A 19668-nucleotide genomic window follows, 5' to 3' on the forward strand; every position below is an offset into this window, starting at 1 on the left:
CTTTAGTCTGTGGGTTGATGCTCTATTCACTGAGCCAAACTGGCTAGGGCCCAACCAGGCTTTCAGTTTCCCACTTCCCTGGGGCAGAGGGTTCAGGCAAGGGGCATCCTGCCTGCTCCCCAGAAGGATTTAATTCACTGTCCTGAGCCAACAGCATGGGTTCCTTGTTTAGAGCTCTGTCCCTCAGTGGCCTGCAGCCGAATCCCAGAGCAGCTAGCCTGGGGGTGGTGGTGCCGGGAGCTGAGCTCAGCCCTACCTGGCACAGATGTGGACCCAACAACCCAACCCCCCAGGGCTGGGCTCCCTCCCCCACCCCCTTATCAAGCCCCTCTCCTGGGTGGCGAGCTGTCACCACCCAAGCGCTGTTCCCTTGGCCTGCCATCACACACACACTCGATTAGGGGGATCCGAGTGACTTACAGGGGCTGCTCTTCCCCGGGGTCGGCATTTGCATAGGGTGATGGATGCTGAGATGTCATCTAAACACATCTGCACTTTGCATTTTAAACAAAGCAATTTCCAGAGGAACCTGGGGGAGCTTTGTCTCCTTTCAGGAGCATTTCCTCAGAGTCAAATCCTCTCTCCTTTTGGCACTTCCCCCCACATCTGTGCCCATTCCTCTTCACTGGCCTCCTGCTCACTCCCCACCCCCACCCCACCACCATGGTAGGGACCCCAGTTCAGCCAGGGCCAGGCAGGGGCCAGCCCGCCCCTCCCCATGCTCACGCTGCAGGAGACCTTGGCTGGAGAGAAAGGTTAGCCAGAACCTGCCCCTGTGAGACATGGTTTGAGGGACACGGAAAACCTGCTTCAGACATCCCTGCCCCTCCCCTCCCCCGCCCCCGATACAAGCCAAGGGTCCCCTAGAGACATAGGATTCGCCCAAGCTCTGACCTCTGATGCCATAGAGCTGAGACTTTCCTCTTCATGAGTCTAAGAACCTGCCCCCAAGGGACCTCTAAGATGGTAATAAAAATGTCACCATAATATTGGCTTATAACGTGAGGCTGATGCTTTTTTCTCTCCAAAGACAAGTGGGAAGGAATGAGGTAGGCAGTCCCTGGAATTTGGTTCCCAGGAATGTGGTCTGAAGGCCAGGTGTGTCATCCCAGCTCAGTTACTTACAAGAGGCATGACTTGGGTTCAAGTCACTTCACCACCAAACCAGCCTAGCCAGCCCTAGCTTAGTGGATAGAGCATTGGCCTGCAAACGGAAGGATCCCAGGTCTGATTCTGGTCAAGGGCACATGCCTGGGTTGCAGGCTCCATCCCCAGTAGGGGGCATGCAGGAAGTCAATCTCTCTCATTATTGATGTTTCTGTTTCCCTCTCCCTTCCTCTCTGAAGTCAATAAAAATCCTATATAATCCTATATCATAAAAGGCTAATATGCAAATTTTCCCTCGAGTTCAACCCGGAGTTGGACGTGGGGCAGGGGGGTGGGGGGGCATGGCTGGCCAACCACCCATGGCCTCTCCCCGCAGCTGACCTGCCCAATTGGGCCGGCCAGACCCCACCTGTGCACAAATTTGTGCACCGGCCTCTAGTATATTTTAAAAAACAAAGCTGGCCTAGTGATATCCCCTCCAGAGGCCCCATTGCGATAGTGTGTGTCAACTGCACTCTCACATGCTGTCCGTGTTCCCTCCTCCTTCTGTGCAGCTGGAAATGTTGTGAGCTGCCCTGGATGACAACAAGCTGCCCCTGGGAGGGGTGAGGGCAGACGTCTGTGGCTGGGGTGGCACCTGGGAGGCCATGTGGTTCTTTGCCGTGGGAGTAGGGTGGGGAAAGGAATGGACATTGTTAAGTGCCTGCTATGTGTCTGGCCCTGCAGCTGGCTAGTCAGAACTGTGGCATGGCAGATAAGAGACTTTAATTGAATTCCTACAGATGTGGACTCTGTGACCTTAAGCAAGTTGATTAACCTTTCTGAGCTTTAGTCTTCCATAAAATGAAGGCAGTAGCATTTACATGAAACATACATTGTGAGGAATGAATGGGATAATGTGGGTAAAAGGTCTAGGGTGTAGCTAGCAGCCCATGGAGAGATCCTGGGTGTGGTCAGCTTCATTGTGCAGGTGGGGAGGAAGGCGTCTGGCCCTTGGCCCCACCACTGGTGAGGCCAGAGCAGGGGTTTCTGAGCCTCGGCCAGGCTGGATCCAAAGCTCGTGCCTCACCTTGGTAGCCCATCCACAGAGGACTGAAACTTGACCCACTGTGTCTAAGTGCGAGAGGCAGATCTGACCATGTCCCTCCCCTGCTTAAAGCTCTGCCAGGGTTTCCCACCTGTCCTAGGATAGGCAACCATGTCCTCCCCAAGGCTGACCAAACCCTGTGCCATCTGGCCTCTCTGCTTTCCAGCCTCCTTGTCCTCCCCTCCGCCACCAACCAGCCAGGCAGATGGTCTTCTTCCAGCTTCTCGAGCAAGCCCAGAGCACACCAGCCTCGCTCTCTCTCCCTCTCTATTCCTCAGGAGCTCTCTCTCTGCCTGAGATGCCGCCCCCAGCCTCACCTGGCCTCTCCCCTCCTCTAGGTCGCAGCCTCCACCTGCTTCCCCAGGATGGTTTCCTAGTACAACCTTCCCACCCCAAGGCCAGACTGGTTCCCTTTCCACACTCCCCTATGCTGCTGAAAGTCTCCTGTTTCAGATGCCCTCGTAAACTGCTATCTTCTCTGCTCAGCTGGGAGCCGCCACCAGGCCCCCCAATCTAGCCCCGTACCAGGTGATGAATGAGAGTCGAGAGGGACTGGTGTCAGGCAGGAAAACGAGGAATGAGGCACGTGAGCACACCCTGGGAAGAAAAGATCTGCTTTTCTGGGTGTTTTCTGAAATAAGACTCAACTGCCCGCCTTTGAGGCTAGAGGTGGGTGCGTCCTGGGTCTGTGAAACTATATACTGTCCTTTGCACAACAAAGTGTCAGGCCAGGTAAGGGACAGCTGTCTGGGAATCCAGGTGGTGGCTGTTCTTTGGGGGCAACGTGAATTTGCCACAGAGGCAAAATGAAATGTCTGAGGTGGTGAGATTTGCTCCACTACCCCCACCCCACACCCTTCACTAGAGAAAGATTTGTTTACTGGATCAGCTTCTGAATCTAGCTTGTGTGGAAAGATGGAAAGAAGAGAAGAGGCTGAGCTGATCTAGATCAGTGGTTGCCAACCTTTCGTACCTCACGGACCACCAGTTGGCAACCACTGACCTAGCTAACAAAGGGCTGAATCCGGCCGCCCACGGAGGCTGAGTTAGGGAGAGCTGGGGGCATGTGGAGATGCCCAAGGGGTTTTCAGGAGCAGCTGCTGCGAGGGAGAGAGGTTGTGAAGAAAGAGGTTTCTGATGAAGTTTGGCTGCGCATTAATAACTGAACATCCCACCGGTGATGTTGACAATGCTCAGGGTAAAGACTTGACCACTTTAGTTCTTTTGTGGTTTGCTGGACCGTTTCTTTGGATTGAGTGGCTAGGCAATGAACGTGGCCTCGCGGCTCTCGTAGGGGCCCGCATTGAGTGAGAGGCTTTGAACATGGGACCAGGGTGCAAGCGCAATCAGGTGGCCTCACCATTAACGCTGAAAGTCTACAAAGCAGTAGACCTGGATCAGACTTCTCCACTTGCAGCCCTGAGGTTGCTGCTGAACACACTTGACTGCCCAGAGAATTGAGGCTGAGCTGGTCCTCTCACAGCCTCTCCTGGCATCAGCCTGAGACCCAAGAGCTGTGCCGTCCAGGAAACAGCAGCCCAAAGATAAGGTGAAGAAATCTCCAATAGGCCGTTCCTTATTTATTAGATTCCAGATACACGGGACCAGGACTGGAGAATCCTAGGGGGTTGCATGTACAGGGGCGTCTTGGGGATAACACATACAGAGGAAATACCACAGGTGCTGATGCGATGAGGGATGCCATTTAAAAAATATATACATCTTAAGCCATTCCAGCCACATTAGCATTATTAGAAAATAAAATCATCTTTCCACATAGTGCTTTTCTTTGGTGCTGTCCCCTGGGCATGGGCCCCTCCGCTTGTCACAGGTTTGTCTCCACTTTCCCAGGCTCCCCCCTCCCCACCTCTCCCATCTGCACAGGGGGAGGGAAGAGTGGCCTGCGTGCAGATTCAGCTCCTCTGAGGCCTTGCCATGGCCTCCCAGCCCACACCCCACTCTGGCTTTGAGACCCTCCCCCTGGGAAAGAACTGGTTTCCTGTATGCATAACCTGGGGCCACCATCCAGGGTCACGCGTGATAAAACCAGCCAGAGGCTTCAGAAAGGGTGGGGACACAGGGACCAAACAAAACCCAGCCAGTACCACCTTCTCCATGGTTGGATTTTTCCACTTTATTTCTTATGTCGACCTGAATCATTAAAGTACAACTGAGAAGGGCCATGTCCGCTTTACAGGGTTCCCGGAACAGCAGGTTTGGGGTAAACTTGAATTCTGTCCTGTTTGGGGGGCTGGGTGTCCCTAACCTCTCCTCAACGCACCCCCCCCCCCCCTCTAAGGCAGGGCCACCCTCTTCCCAGGGAGGTCTCAGTGCTGCGAGGCTTCCCACCTAGAAGCTGGCCCCAAATGTTCTGGGAAGGCCCGTGGCTCCATCAGGTGCACGCAGGGCCGTCCCACTGAGCGGACTTCCGTTGCCCTAACAGTTAAACTGTTAAAAGCATCAGCAGCAGCACCTGACTGACACCCAGGGCCACCACCCCTCTCTGCTGGGAAGGGGCCTCGAGGGAGCTGCTCCGGGCACAGAACACTGCCCACTCCAAGCCAGTGGTGGTGCCCTTAGAGGCTTTTCCCAGGAGAGGACTGCAGGTGCCAGTGGGACACAAGCCCTGCCAGGCTGGCAGCGCGGTCGTCACGCTGGAGCAGGAAGTGATGCCCCATAGAGGTGGGAGCCCAGGTGAGGAGATGCACCCTCTGGCCTGCCTCCTCCAGCACTCGGCACAGTGAGGGGCACGTTCTCGCACCCGGAGTTCTCCAGTTCAGACCTCAGGGCACGGCCACTAACGGTTAAGTTAAACGTGGGCTTTGGTCCCCATTCCTTGATGCTGAGGTGTCTGTGTGTCCATCCAGACCAGGGACGGTGGGGACCCACACAGAGCTAGGGACGGAGTGTAATCCAATGCTGACTGTCTAGTGGCGGTGGCCTTGGGTTCCCCACAGCCACAGGGGAGGGGAGCACGTCCCTGGTCTGAGTCCCTGGGAACCCTTCACCTCTCCTTCAGGAGGGAGGACGGCAGCCAGCCCTCCTGCCTGGGAAACTGGTCCGTGTGGAGATGGAGGGGACCAGCAACCGCAGTTCCCGGTTTGCTTTAGAAAGACCACGAAGGTGTGGAAGAGGGCGCCTGGCCTCCTGGGGTCCTAGCGACGGGTGGGTGGGGTCTGCCTGCCTCTCCAGGTGACCGGAGGTTGGGTGTGGATTCCCCAGAAAAGTGTCCCAGGTGGGGCGGCTCTGATGCCTGCGTCACAAGGCAGTCACAAGGCCGGGACGGGCATCGTCCATCCTCGGGGCCCCTAAGCTGCCCTCAGCCACCTGTCACACCAGACGGGGCGGTCAGAGCCGTCCGCCCCCCTTGGCTACAACGGACTTTCGCGGCCACTCGGGGGGCAGGCTGTCCCCATTTTCCCGGACGGAGGGATGTCCCGGGACACGGACTTTCAGTGCTAAAACCAGGGACATCCTGGGCAAGCTGGGGTGCTTGGTCACCCCTCACAGCAGCGTGGGGCTGCGTGGTTCCGCCGGAGAGCTGGGCCCTCCCAGTGACCACACCTGCTTAGAGGGCGGCCGGAGCCACCTCCACCCCATGGCACCCATTCTCCCAGCCCTTTGGAATGCAGGGAGGGGTGTCCTGGGAGCCACTACCCCAGAACCAGGACAATCAGAGGCTGGTGACCTCCACTGAGCTCCCCGTCTTCAGGTTTCCCATCCTGCTTCTCTCTGCTTCGGGGTTTTCTGTGCTCAGCAAACATTGGTTTGGGCCTCTCTCCATCCTGCCCGGGTCCTACCAGGACTGCCAGCCTAGACTCGGGGTGCCCAGGGTGTCCTGGGACGGGGCCAGGGCCCTGCACATCCCCCACGTCCCACAGACCACCAGCTCTGGACTGCCCTGAAGGTTGACAGAGGGACGGTAAAGGCAAAGAGAAAGGGGGGCCTGGGAGCTCTTCTGTGAGCTAACACTGTTCCAGCCGTGGGCCCCACCTTGGCTGCTGAAGCAGGGTCTCAGTGAGCTCTGAGGTGGGGGCGGGGAGCAGCAGGGGGTTCCTGGGGGAGAAGAGATAGGCAGGTTCAGGGAGACAGGGCACCGAGGGCCCAGGAAAATGCATGAGTCTAGCAGCTGCTCTCCTGACAGTGAGTCCCTGCTGGGAGCTGGGTGTGTGCGGAGCTGAGGGGATGTGTGGAGGGAGGGGCCTGCTGGCCTGTGGAAGGTCTAGGGCCCCTTGAGGGACCTCTGGAACCCCAGAGTAGGCAGGGCCTCCCAGGACAAGCACCTGCCCTCTGAGAAAGGAACAGCTCCAGGTGGTACCCACGTGAGTGTGCCAGAGTCCTGGGTGCCAGCGCTGCCCACCAGGCCAGGGGTGGGGGAGGGTGGAAATGTCTGAGCTGCCTCTGGGTGGTTTGGTGGGGAGAGGGCCCCTCCTCAGTGGTCTCCAGTCTCAGCACTGCCCATGGAGGAGGAAAAACATACCAAAGAAAAAGCCAGTTACAGATGAGCCCCACGCCCTGCCCTCCCATCCCCGTTCCCCGCCCCCCAACACCAATGCCTCTGCACGCAGCCGGGAGGCACGTAGCCCCTTCTTCTGGGACTGCTCGTGGCCATGACACGGGCTTGCAGGTCGAGGCTGGTGGCTGAGGAGGTCTCTGCATCCGGCCGGCCGTTTGTCTGTCCACAGGCAGGAGTCCGTCCGAGTGCCGGGCCGTCAGACCTTGGCCTCCAGCATCTCCAGGAAGAGTTTGTGCATGGGCACCTTGCCCTGCAGTTTGACGCTGTAGAAGTGCTGCACGGCCTTGGCGGCCGTCTGCCGCAGCAGGGGCAGCGTCAGCAGCAGCTGGCCCGTCCTCCGCGGCTCCGCGTGGCGCTGGCTCAGCTCGTAGTCCTGCAGGGCCTCGTGCAGCAGGTCCTGCAGCTTCTGGACCGCCTCCAGGTCCTCAATGTACATGGAATCTGTGGGCACAAGGGAGAGCGTCAGGGGCCCTGGGTGGAGAGCGCCGCCATGGGCGGGGGGAGGGGGGGCACCGCAGGACCCTGGGCTCTGCTTTGGAGCCACCCAAGTCCTCATTTTAGGGAGAGGAAAACCAAGGCTCAGAGAGGCTGGGCTGCCAGTCGGAGGTCACAGAGGCCAATGGCAGAGCTAGGGTTGGGTCCAGCGAGAGATCCTATCTATGCAGGACATTTTGAGAGACAGAAGCGGAGACCCTGAAGGGCTTGAACCTGAACAGACCTATAACTGCCCTGAGGAGCCGGGGGGACTCTGGAGCCAGACTGGTGGCGGTGGCACCCTGTGTCCCTCACTTGCTACCTGTGTGACTTTAGGCAAGTTATTTAACTTCTCAGTGCCCCATTTTCTTCATTTGTGAAATGAGATAATAGCCATACCTACCTCAAGAGGTTAAATATGTTAATACAAGTCAAGGGTTTAAAACAGTACAAAGTAAGTGCCCAGCTAGTGGTATCACCATCACCACCACCACCACCACCACCACCATCATCATCATCGCTACCATCACACCATCATCACAGCCACCATCTCACAACCACCATCACCATCACCACCATTACAACCATCACCATCACCATCATCATGAACACCACCACCATCATCATCGCTACCATCACACCATCATCACAAGCGCCATCATTACCATCACCACCACCACCATCATCATCACTACCATCATCACAACCACCATCATCATCACCAGCACTACCACCATCATCATCATCACCACCACCACCACCATCATCACAACCACCATCATCACCACCACCACCATCACTATCATCACAACCACCACCACCATCATCACCTCTATCACCATCATTATCATTACCACCATCATCATAACCACTGCCATCAACACCACCACTACCATCACACCATCACCACTATTACCACTACCACCATCAGCACCATCACTTCTGCTGATGCTGATGCCAGACACTAGCTCAAGCCTTCAGTGCAATCGCTAACCTTACAAAATGCTGATTACAGAACACAGACATAGAAGAAGAGGCTAAGCTGTCGGGGTGCCCTGTGGCAGCGAACATGGTGGGTACTGAGAATCATGGCTGGACACATGAGGCACGGTGATGAAGGTAGCTGCTGGAAGGCGCCCTTGCAATCTAAAACCCTGGGGAATGTTTTGGTCTCAGGACATGAATTGGGGGTTCAAACAAAATTTACCTAAATCTCAGAGCAGGAGGTGCCTGCTGATAGTTGGGTTACAGTCAGGTCTGAGCTGAAGCAAAGGAAATCTAAAACCCATTCCCTGACCGCAGGGAAAATAACAGCCTTCTTCTGAGGTTCCTTCAAGACCCCGAGCTGCCACCCTGAACTGCAGCCCAGCGCCTGCCAAAGGTGGGAGGGGAAGGGAGCATGTGGATCAGTGAGCTTGAAGCTCTGAGGGGTATCCAGGAGGACTGGGCAAGTTTCCTGAACTACTCAAAGGAGCGGGGCAATTCCCTTGCATGTTGGGTTGGTTTGGATACCAGAATACCAAGGGCAGCTGCACCAGCCAGTGGACACCAATGACCACCCCTGGTCCACACTCAGCCTGTGCCTTCAAGGGCCCTGCCTCTTTCTCTTGGGAGGATAGCAGTAGGATGAGCTAGACAAGACTCTGGAGTCTTAGATGCTGCGTGGCTTTGGCCAAGTTACTTCGGCTCTCGGAGACCGTTTCCTGGTCTGTAAAATGGAGCACTTAAGAGTGCATACCTCACAGAGTGGTGCTGAGGGTTAAAGGAAATAGCACGTTACCAGGCACTTAGTGAGCACCTAGAGCAGTGATGGCGAACCTTTGGAGCTCGGCGTGTCAGCATTTTCAAAAACCCTAACTTAACTCTGGTGCCGTGCCACATATAGAAATGTTTTGATATTTGCAACCATAGTAAAACAAAGACTTATAGTTTTGATATTTATTTTATATATTTAAATGCCATTTAACAAAGAAAAATCAACCAAAAAAATGAGTTCGCGTGTCACCTCTGACACGGGTGTCATAGGTTCGCCATCACTGACCTAGTACATGATACTATTCTCACTATTAGAGGCCCAGTGCACAAGATTCGTGCACTCGAGGGGTTCCTCAACCAGGCCTGCACCCGCTTGCAGGCCATGAGCCCGCGTTGAGCGTCTGCCCCCTGGTGGTCAGTGTGCATCATAGTGACCTGTCGTTCTGGTTTTTCCGCTGTTCGGTCAATTTGCATGTTAGCCTTTTATTAGATAGGATGGTGAGGACCCAAACGGGATGAGTGCCCTAGCAGAGCTGGATGTTACTGGCCCCAGACCCAAGGCCCCGCCACACTTTCTGCTCCTTGATACCAAGGCGGTGAGGGCTCCTTTGCCAGTTGCAGAGGCAGCAGGGCTCCCTTCCTACTCGCCCAGCTGTTTACAGAGTGTGCACTTCAGATGCGCTAGGCCCTGTCGGCTGGGACCTGGCCATCCAGACCCTCTGCCTCTGCCAGCTTCCCCTCCCCTCCCCCACCTCCCCAAGGAGGCCAAAATTGGCAGCTGCCTTCGACCAAAAATGAAATAAAATAACATTGCAGGATTAATTTCTTTGCAATCCATCAGCACGTCTGTATCGATGGCATTGATAAACTGTTAATTACAAAATCAATGGCGATGATTTTTTTCCTGCTGTCAGGGAGGCTTGGAAGGCCAGCACACGGGGTGAACATCGGCCAGCAGGCTCCCAAGGGACCATGGTTTGGGGCTCAGCCTGTCTTTGATGTGCTTCGCCCTCCTGCCTAGTGTCAGCCCTCTGAGCCACTGAGGGGCCTTGTCCCATCCACTCCACCTGAGCAGTGGCTCCCACAGTGGCCCTTGGGGCTGCCACTAGGATGACCTCCCGCCCCTGTCCTTCCTCCAGCTAACACACTGTGCAGCCTGGGTGACTTGCATACCTTGCGGCTGGGGACAGGCCACTTCCTCTTCCCCTCTATCTTTCATGGCTCCCAATCCCTTCACAGCTGGGGGCCTCTATGACCCCAAACTGCTCTTCTAGCCTAACCCCCCAAAAGCCCTGTTCTTTCCCCGTTTCTGCCTGCAGCTGATTGCTCCACTGTGCAGCCAGGGCCTTGAGCATCACCAACTCCTTCTCTTCCGCCTCAGGCTTCCTGTCCCTGCACAGAAGTGGCAGGGTAGCCCAGTAGATGTCACTGGGGCAAGAAGTCCAGGCTCCTGGAACTTCGTCTCACATGACCCAGAGTGTATATAGGCTAAGCTGGGTGCTAGCGGAAGCTTCCAATGGGCTCATGTCACCAAACCTCAGGTGGTGTGTGCATATCCGTGTGAGCGTATGTATATATTTGTGTGTGTGTGCGTGCATGAATATCTGTAAGCGTGGGTGCATGTCTGTGTGTGTTGAGATCAAGGCGAGAGCCACTGGTCAGGCTACAGAGCCTCCTGACAGTCCTTGCAGCGTGGTGTTGAGTGGGGGCGGGGGGCATGAAGGTGACAGTTGAGTGGCCTCCCCCCTTTACTCCCTCCTCCCAGCTGGGATAAGCTTGAGCTCAGGTCTGCTATGAAGTGGTCAGGAGACTCCAAATCGCCCTCCAAGGCCTGCCAGCCTGGCTGTCTCACTGTGGTGGCACTGTGCCCTCTGATTTCACTGTGTCCCCTCCCTGTGCCCACCACACTCCCAGCCCCCCCGCAGCGCTGCTTAAGAGGCTGCGCTGAGCAGGCGAGCACAGGGGATGGTGAGGGAGGTACCGCTACTCGGTAGGACATGGGATGAAGGAGATCTGTCCTTGCACATTTGTCAAAACCTCTAGACCTGTACAAGGCAGAGCAAAGACCCTGATGGCAACTATGGACTTTAGTTAATAATAACATAAATATTGGCTCATTCATTGTAACAAATGAGCACACCCATGCAAGATGTTCCTAATAGGGGGGACTGTACAGGGGTATCACCTGCTCATCCTGTCAATCTAAAGCTACTAAAAACCCCAACAGCACTGTCATTCTCCAACAAAACACGCAATACAACAGGGGAATCTTATGGCATAAATGGTCTCTACAGAAGCTTGCAAATTTTAAATTATTATTTTCTATGGGTTTACTAATAAAAGGGATTTGAACTAAGAAAAAAAAATGCTTCCCTCTTTGGATTAGGTCAGGTTCCCTAGAAGCAGGGGCTGAGGCAGGGGTTCAGACGCATGGGGTTCATAGTGGGCATGCTTTCAGGAGAAAGGAAAGGAGGGGGAGAGGGAGGGGGAGGGGACAGGGCAGGGGCCTGCAAGGTAAGGACTCGGCCTCGGCTTAGCCTGACCCGACCCTGACAGGAGTTCAGCCTTTGGTTCCCCCGTGTGGGCCCACCGTTGGCCGAAGGTGCCAAGGGGTGGGTGGGGTAGGTACCCCTCCCGGCAAGGCAGGTGAGGGTGAGTCTCTGGCGAAGGGGGGGACTGTGAGCTATCAGCAGCAAAACTCAGCAGCTGGGCCCGCACCCAGGGACCCAGGGGAGGAGGTCAGATGGGGCATCAGCAGTGTCCTCTGTGTTCTCTATGGAGCCATTTGTGAGGGGGACCCACTGACCCAGTTAGCCAGGGACTGAGGTTTCCTGGGATGTGGGACTCTCAGGAGAAGCACCACAATATCAAGCAAACCAGCTGGTTGCTCTGTTTGTACTGTCTCCGTCTGAGCCAGCTCTCCCTCTTCCGCATGCTAGTAACGCTCTGTGCCCTCTAATATTAATAATAATGGTAATAATTAATATTTATTGAACATTTCCTCCAGGCCAGGCACTAGGCTAAGTGCTTTATCTTCCGTCAATCATTTCATACACAAGTGCTTGGAGGAGGCACTGGGATACCCCCGGACACTCAAGGACAGAGCTAGGAAGATTGCCAACTTGCCCAAGGTCACTCTGCTACCAAAGAGCAGAGCTAGAGCCCTAGCTGGTTTGGCTCAGTGGATAGAGCGTCAGCCTGCGGATTGAAGGGTCCTGGGTTCGATTCTGGTCAAGGGCACATGCCTGGATTTCGGGCTAGATCCCCAGTAAGGGGCATGCAGGAGGCAGCCAATCGATTCTATCTCATCATTGATGTTTCTATCTCCCTCTCCCTTTCTGAAATCAATAAAAATATATTTAAAAAAGAAATCATTAAAAAAAAAGGAGCAGAGCTAGAATTTGAACTTGGGTCCATCCGACCCAGACTTGAGCAGTTAACTCGTTAACTGTGCCATCCTGCCGCAGAACGACACGTGCGCATGCTGACACTGTCTAGGACAGGGGCCTTGCCTTTCCCTTCCTTCTGCGTCCGGCATGGTGCCCTGCACAGGTGGACGCCAAGTGCAGACACAGACTAGAATACGTTTAAGCTCATTCCCCTGTGTCAGCCCTTTTCCCCAGGAGCTGGTGGGAGTGAAGAAATGGAACGAGGCCTCCTTTGAACACCAGACTAAACAACTCCGTTGGGAAGTTTTTTTCTCTCTTGGACCCGAGCAATTTGATTGAGAGATTCAAAGAATGGGCATGAGCTCAGGTTGGTTTTGGAATCATAGGACCTTGGTTGGACTCCTAGCTCTGTGTGACCCTGGGCAATTGGCTTCACCTTTCTGGGCCTGTTTCCACATCCGTAAAATGGGGTTAAAATAAGAACTTTGCTCCTTGGGTTGTTTGTAAGCATGAAATAAGTTCACAGCTAATTTTATTTAACAGGTTGAGCACTTATTATGGGCCAGGTATTTTGTCAATATAATTTTAATTACATACAAATAAATCATTTCCACAGTCTTGTGGGGTAGGGACTGCTTACTGTTCCCATTTTACTGATGAACAGGTAGAGGCACAGCGTAAAACAGCCAGCCCAAGTGAAAGAAGCAAGATTTGACTCTGGGTCACCTGGCTCTGAAATCTGTGTCCTTGACCAGTGTGCTGGCCTGGAGGTCACGGGCCCAGCATAGTGGCCTGCAAATCAGGGCTCAGGAAGAGCTCGGCCAATGCTGGCCTTTGTCGCCACCCTTTGAACCCCAGACCTCCCCTTGCACTGGTACAATCTTTGGGGACAAGGGCCTCCAGTATCTTCACCTCATCCCCCTCACAGGCCTCAGAGGGGTGCTCCCCAGGCCCGAGAAGACGTCCCACACTCACGGTTACCTGAGTTGGCCAGGGCCAGGGCCTTGAGCGTGACAAACTCCTCCTTCTCCACCTTGAGCTTCTTGTACCTGCGCACGAGCTGCAGGATGGCCCGGTAGAGCTCCAGCAGCCCCGCCAGGCGGGAGTGCTCCTCGTCCATGACGTAGTCCTCAGCGTACGCCAGCTTGTCGTCATAGGGCAGCGAGCGGTACACGATGCCCAAGATGAGGATCTCCATCCAGGCGCTCTGCAGCAGGCTCATCTGGTCCCCCAGGGAGAGGTTCGAGAAGCCTGCGAGAGGGGAGAGGGCACAAGGAGGGCAGCCGCGGTCAGGCGGGCGGGCCAGGGCCTCCCTGAGGCTGGCTGGAGGGCCGGAGGGGGCGGGGGTCCAGGTACCTTGGGATCCTGCCCTTCCCCGTACCTTTGGGACTCAGCGTCATTTTGTTGGTGAATGAGTCAGACATGGATTTCATGGAAAAGACTTTACCTAAGGAGCTCAGTCAACGCTGACACTTGTTATTATCATCATTGTTGCTAGTTCCATGGTATTTTTCAAATGTCTTGAGAGGCTTTTTGATTAATGAAATGCATTTGTAATTTAAGGAGTTGCTGGATTCATAGAATTAGGAGGTGGCAGGACAGGATCCCCTCCAGTCTGGGCAGTTTCCAGGCTCCCCAGTCTGCTCGAGCCCCGGAAGGCTTCAAAGTGCTGAAGTGGTGCCTGCCCCTCAGTGCAGAGTCCCAGCTGCGCAGGACCCAGCTGCTCCTGGCCAGTGACCTTGGTGACCTCCAGCCTGGGGCTACAAAATGCTCAGGGGCCCCCAGGGTCAGGGGGCACTTTGTCACAGGGCAGCCTGTCTTCCCAGGGGTCAGAACCCCGCTGCCCAGGCCATTACTCTGCATTTAACGATGACGCAGCAGTCCTGTATCCTGTGAGCCTGGGCATAGGGATGGCTCCAGAACTGTGCCCCTGTCTTGTCCAATGTGTTCTCAAGATTGCCTGGGCTTGCATCCCGACTCTCCATTTACTAGCTGTAGGCTGTCCTTGGGAAAGCTGTGCAGCTTCTCCACGCCTCAGTCTCCTTGTCTGTGAAATGGGTGTAACAGTAGTGCCCGCTTAAGAGCGTCGCTGTGAGGTCTAAGTGAGCCAATGGTTACAGAACTCACAGCACAGTTGCGGAGCTCTTACTATTACTATTAATAATGAGATGAAATTCTTCATCAGCAAAATGAGAATAATGTACTGGAATTACATTATATGTGCTTAACTGTGCAAGGTCAATGACCATCTTGATACACAAGCCAGAGAGGTAGGAAGAAAGGAGGGAGGGAGGGAGGAAGAGAGGAAACTGATTTTCAAACAGCTGGTCACTAAACACAGTGGTAACTTCAGTGACTGGTTCCAACACGGAGCATGCCAGATGTGCTGAAAAGAGGAACAGTATCCACAAAGCCACTTGCACCAGGTGTCGTGGCAACAGAAAGTCAGGGGCTCCGGGGTAATGTGCTTGTGTGGGACTCATCACTTCATCTGCAGACCTAGAACCTGACCCAGCCTGGATGCGCGGGCTGTGAGGACGAGGATGGTGAGTGGAAGCACTGAGCATCGCCCCGCACACAGTGGGTGCTCAGCAAACCTGAGCTGGCGGTAGTGATGGCTGCTATGCTATGGTTGTTGCTATGCTACTGGCATGTTGTTAGCATGCTATTGGCATGACTCTCTTCTCCCATTGGACTGGAGACCTGGGGTGGCCCCAAGCTTCTGGATTGATCCCTCACTCTAGGCTTCCATGGTGTCTGTCCCACCCTCCTCTGCTGCCTTCTGTCTCTAAAAAAACACTGTCCTCCCTCTTTTCCAACCTGTCCATGTGTGTTCCTCTATAGGGTGCACCCTTGGGTCTGGAGCCCCCTTACCTGGCAGGCTGCCCCTGTGAGCACCCTCTTAGTCTATCATCGCGGTTCCCAGGCCCGATCTGCACAGCCCAGGCCCTGGATGAGCACCTGACTGCTGGCATCCGGCGTGACCGACAAAAGAGCCGGATCAATTACCCTGATGACTCGGGCGAGCCTGGATTGACGCGCCTTCTCAGGGGACGGGCTGCAGCACAGAGGGTCAGGGGCGTGTGTGTTGTCCAGATCCCGGGGTGGGAGCCGGTGTGTGGCTCCCCGTGGTGGCGGGGAGAGCCGGGAGGTAATAAAAGATAGATGGAAATGGACATCCAATTTCCCTTATCGGGCTTCTGAGCAAGAGAGGCCTTGGGCGACATTAATTAACAGATACCAATCAGCCAGCCCATGGGGGTGTGTGTATGTAGGGAAGCGGGGACGGCGCTGGGGTGGGGGCATCTGAAAGCAGACAGAATGGGAGGAAAGAGGTAGGAGGTAGATGGGGAGAAATTAATAGACAGTTGAATTGGAAGGTGGCACAGGGGGAGGGTGAGGAAAAGGAGAAAAGCCCCCTGTGAGGCTAATCACGCAGGTGCGATCACTAGAAGAACGTGAATAGCATGCTTCTGCCCCTTCATTCATCCAACGAGCATTTATTGAACACCTACTAAGTGCCAGGCCCTAGGGACAGGATGGCCAGCTCAAACCGGAACTGGTACTGGCTCAGCCTTCAAGAGCTCGCAGTGAAGAGGGAAGGACACGCCAAGTACCGCATGTCACCATATAAGAAGAGCTATGAGGAGATGGGGGGCTATGAGAACACACAATGGGGGTGTGGCCCAAGCGAGAGCCTGGGAGGCTTCCTGGAAGAGGAGACTTTGGGGCTGAGCCCCGAAGGTGACCAGGAGCTCTGACAGCACACACCTCAGTGTCTGTGTGCCCCGTGCCCTGAGCTTCCTGTTATCTTCCCACCCCCACTGCCAAGCTCCCATCCTGATGCCAAGAAGGTGCCCAACAAATGTTCAAGTCGGAGGAGAGAACGGACAAATGCCACTGGGCCTTGACTCCCAGATGATAAGAAATTGTGCCCAAAGGACTGGGTCAGCCCCTCCTCGCCCTTCAGAGTGAGTGTGGATGTAGCTGCCTTTGAGTCAGACAGGCCTGCCCTGTGGGGAGAGAGGCCGAGGCTGGGGAGGGAGGGAGACAGCTCCTGGGAGAGTTGTGTGCCACCATCGGAGTATATGCCCCGAGGCCCGTGCCCAGACCGCCCTGCTCGTCTGATCTGATCTGAGTGGACTCCGCCCCTGACTTCTCCCTTCCTCCATGAGCGTCTTCAAAAGGAGCTGGGAATAGCTTTGAAAACCCAAATGCCAAGTGCCAGGCACGCACACAGGCTTTGGCGCAAGGAAGGGGGAAATAGTTGACCTTTTCTAATGTTTGAGAAAAGAAACACTAGGAGGGAAAATGAGAAATAAAAGCTGTTACCTCGAAGAGGAAGGAGGAGGGGATAGGGATCGAGACGGGAGTTCTGTGAATACATTGTTGCCTATTTGGGGCTTCTGAACCTGTCCATGTTTAAGGTGTCCAAGGATAGAATTAAACCAAGTGCAGAATGAAAGGCACGCGCCCTCCAACCCAGCGATTCCACGGCTGGGAATTCCTCCCAGAGAGAAAAGCACCAGCTACACGTGCAGAGGTGTCTGCTGGCTCCGTCTGAAATGGCCCAGAGCAGGAAACAACCCAGATGTGACCCATGTAATACATATAATTATTATACAAATGCCCATATTAGTTTTAAAAAAAAATGGTGCACTAGAAGAATGAGGTAGAATGTGTGTGGATGTGGAAGATACTCAGGAGCGTAAGGGAGGGAGTAAGGGTGAAGGGCAGAGACCAGGGCCGGGCCCTGTATTAAAATCCCGGCTTTGCTGACCACTGGCTGTCTAGCTCTCTGTGTCGCAGTTCCTTCATTAGTAAAGCAGGAATAAGAACAGCCCTGACCTCAGGGGGTTGTTTGAATTAAATGATCTTAGGTGCGGAACATTTAGAGCACTCTTAGCACATGGCAGGTGCTATACTACTGTATATAATTAAATGGAAGAAGCAGGTACAGCAAGTTATAGTATGATCCACGGAGGGGAGGAGAACACGTGTGAGTGAGCACATACACACACACACACCCGCGAGCGCGCAGTGGGTGGGTGTTCGGGTACAGGAAACTCCCAGAGGGATGCATTTGGAACTCCACCCCTCTGTCACATCCACAACTTTGCCAGAAGCACATATTCCTTCTTTTACTTAAACTCAAACAAAGGGTCTGAGCCATTCCTCCCTGCCCTTCAGCGAAGCACCTCCACTTCTGCTTTTCTGCCTGGGCTCCTCTGCTCCTCCATCAAGTAATTAGCAATTCTGGGGCTCAGGGGGCCGCTGGAGAGGCTGGGCGTGGCCGTGCCCCAGGAGTGCAGCCGTCCCTGTGCCTGGCTGACCCGGAGGGCACTGGTCCCTTCGGGTTCTGCCCCAGCCGGCTGCCCCTGGGCCCGCCCTCCTGGGGTCTCCCACCTTGAGCTCTGCCGCCCACAGAAAGTTGCTTTATCTGCACCAACTGATCTAATAACAACGTCAGGCTCTCCACCACCCCCCACCCCCCAGTGACTTGACAGCAGGAGCTCCTAGAATTTAAAAAAAAAAGAGAGAGAGAGAGCACATAATTTGTGGCAAGTGGAGTTCATAATCTGTTAATTTATTATCGTTTCTGTCGACCTGGAGGGCCATTAGCAGAGGTAATAAAGGGAGATGTAATTATAGGCTCTGAGGCCACTCCAGACACAGCTGCTGTCACTCGGCAGCCCATATTTCATCGGCCGCCGGCATTCTGCTCTCAGTGCGGCCAGACGGTGGCTACCTGGGAGCAGAGCCGCTGAGGGGCCCTCTGTGGGGACGCCTCTGGGGTCCCCTGCAAAGGCCACCACGTGTCAGCCGGCAGGGCCGTGGGGGCTCCCCAGGGGCTGGCAGGAGAAAGTTCCGGCTGGGGCAGCCTGGAGGCTGCCTGAACTGGGAGAACCAGCTAATCACACCTGGAGGCTGCAATTCGTCAAGTGGTGCCCACGGGCTGTGAAAGGCCAGGGCTCTGGTTCCAACCTCTTGCTCACAGGGAATAAGAAGTGGACACTCTGAAGGCTCGGGCTTGTCCCCTGGGCAGCCCAGCACCTGGAAAATCAGCATCTGGGGGAGGGAGACTTCGGCCTGACTCACACAAAAGAGCGGCTGTTACTCTGAGCAAATCCCAATCAGGCATGAGTTCCCCAGGGCTCACCCTGTGTGTTCAACGCCCTGGTAATTGGAGGGGGGGGGGGGTTGCTGGGAATGAGTTTGTGCTGAAACGAGCCTTCCTCTGGCTAAGCGGGTCGCTCGGTGCTGCTGCTGCGTGAGCACCAGCTTCTGTGCTGAGACCGTTCACAGCATCTCATGCCCTTGGGGACTTTTCCTCCGTGGCCTCTGCCCAATCAAGTCTGAAGGCCTAACTTTGGTTCAGTGGCTAGAGCTTTGGCCTATAGACTGAAGGGTTCTGGGCTCGATTCCAGTTAAGGGCATGTACCTTGGTTGCAGGCTCCTCCCCAGCCCAGGCCCTGTTTGGGGCTCATGCAGGAGGCAAACCAATGGATGTGAGGAAAGGGAAAGGGAAAGGGAAAGGGAAAGGGAAAGGGAAAGGGAAAGGGAAAGGGAAAGGGAAAGGGAAAGGGAAAGGGAAAGGGAAAGGGAAAGGGAAAGGGAAAGGGAAAGGGAAAGGGAAAGGGAAAGGGAAAGGGAAAGGGAAAGGGAAAGGGAAAGGGAAAGGGAAAGGGAAAGGGAAAGGGAAAGGGAAAGGGAAAGGGAAAGGGAAAGGGAGAAAGAAGGAAGGAAGGAAGGAAGGAAGGAAGGAAGGAAGGAAGGAAGGAAGGAAGGAAGGAAGGAAGGAAGGAAACCAAAAAGAGAGCAAGCCTAGTAGGAAGGATGCAGGCCCGAGCCCACCTGGGTCATGTCTGCTCCTGTCCATTTTGATTCCTGGAGAGGCCGGACTGGCTCCTTACTCAGGAATAGAGCGTTGAAGAGGAGCCGGAGCCTCTGTCCTTACAAAGGGAACCACATCTCATGCCTCGGTATCCTCTAGCCTCCGGCCCAGAGCCCAGCACCCACAGGGTGCTTCCTAGCTGCCTTTGCATGCATTTATTGAGCACTGACTGTATGTAGTAAGATCTCTTGCTAGGAGTTGTGGCTGATACCAAGAATTAGATTAATTTCTGTCCCAAGGATCTCATTTGGGAATAAGATGGATAATTTTTGTTGTTTGTTTTGTTAGTCCTCATCCAATGACATTTTTCTATTGATTCTTTAGAGAGAGTGGAAGGGAGGGAGGGGGAGAGAGAGAGGGAGAGAGAGAAAAAATTGATGTAAGAGAGACACATCATTGGCTGCCTCCTGCACGTGCCCTGACTGGGATTGAGCCTGCAACCAAG

The 19668-nt window shown here is 54.7% G+C and overlaps 1 protein-coding gene across 2 annotated transcripts in view; it reads right to left on the minus strand.

Moving 5' to 3' along the window:
- Positions 1-3754: 3754 nt before the first annotated feature.
- The window catches only part of ESRRB (estrogen related receptor beta), a 178224-nt gene continuing 162310 nt past the window's right edge, over positions 3755-19668 (minus strand). For both annotated transcript variants that reach the window (XM_059689620.1, XM_059689610.1), the window contains 2 exons: positions 13310-13579; positions 3755-7151 (listed from right to left, as the gene is read on the minus strand). In XM_059689620.1, the coding sequence (XP_059545603.1) occupies positions 6907-7151; positions 13310-13579 (515 nt within the window). In that variant the 3' untranslated portion in view covers positions 3755-6906. The remainder of the gene's footprint in view (positions 7152-13309; positions 13580-19668) is intronic.

Source organism: Myotis daubentonii, chromosome 1 (genome assembly GCF_963259705.1).
Source record: "Myotis daubentonii chromosome 1, mMyoDau2.1, whole genome shotgun sequence".
In the NCBI taxonomy this organism is placed as follows: domain Eukaryota; kingdom Metazoa; phylum Chordata; class Mammalia; order Chiroptera; family Vespertilionidae; genus Myotis; species Myotis daubentonii.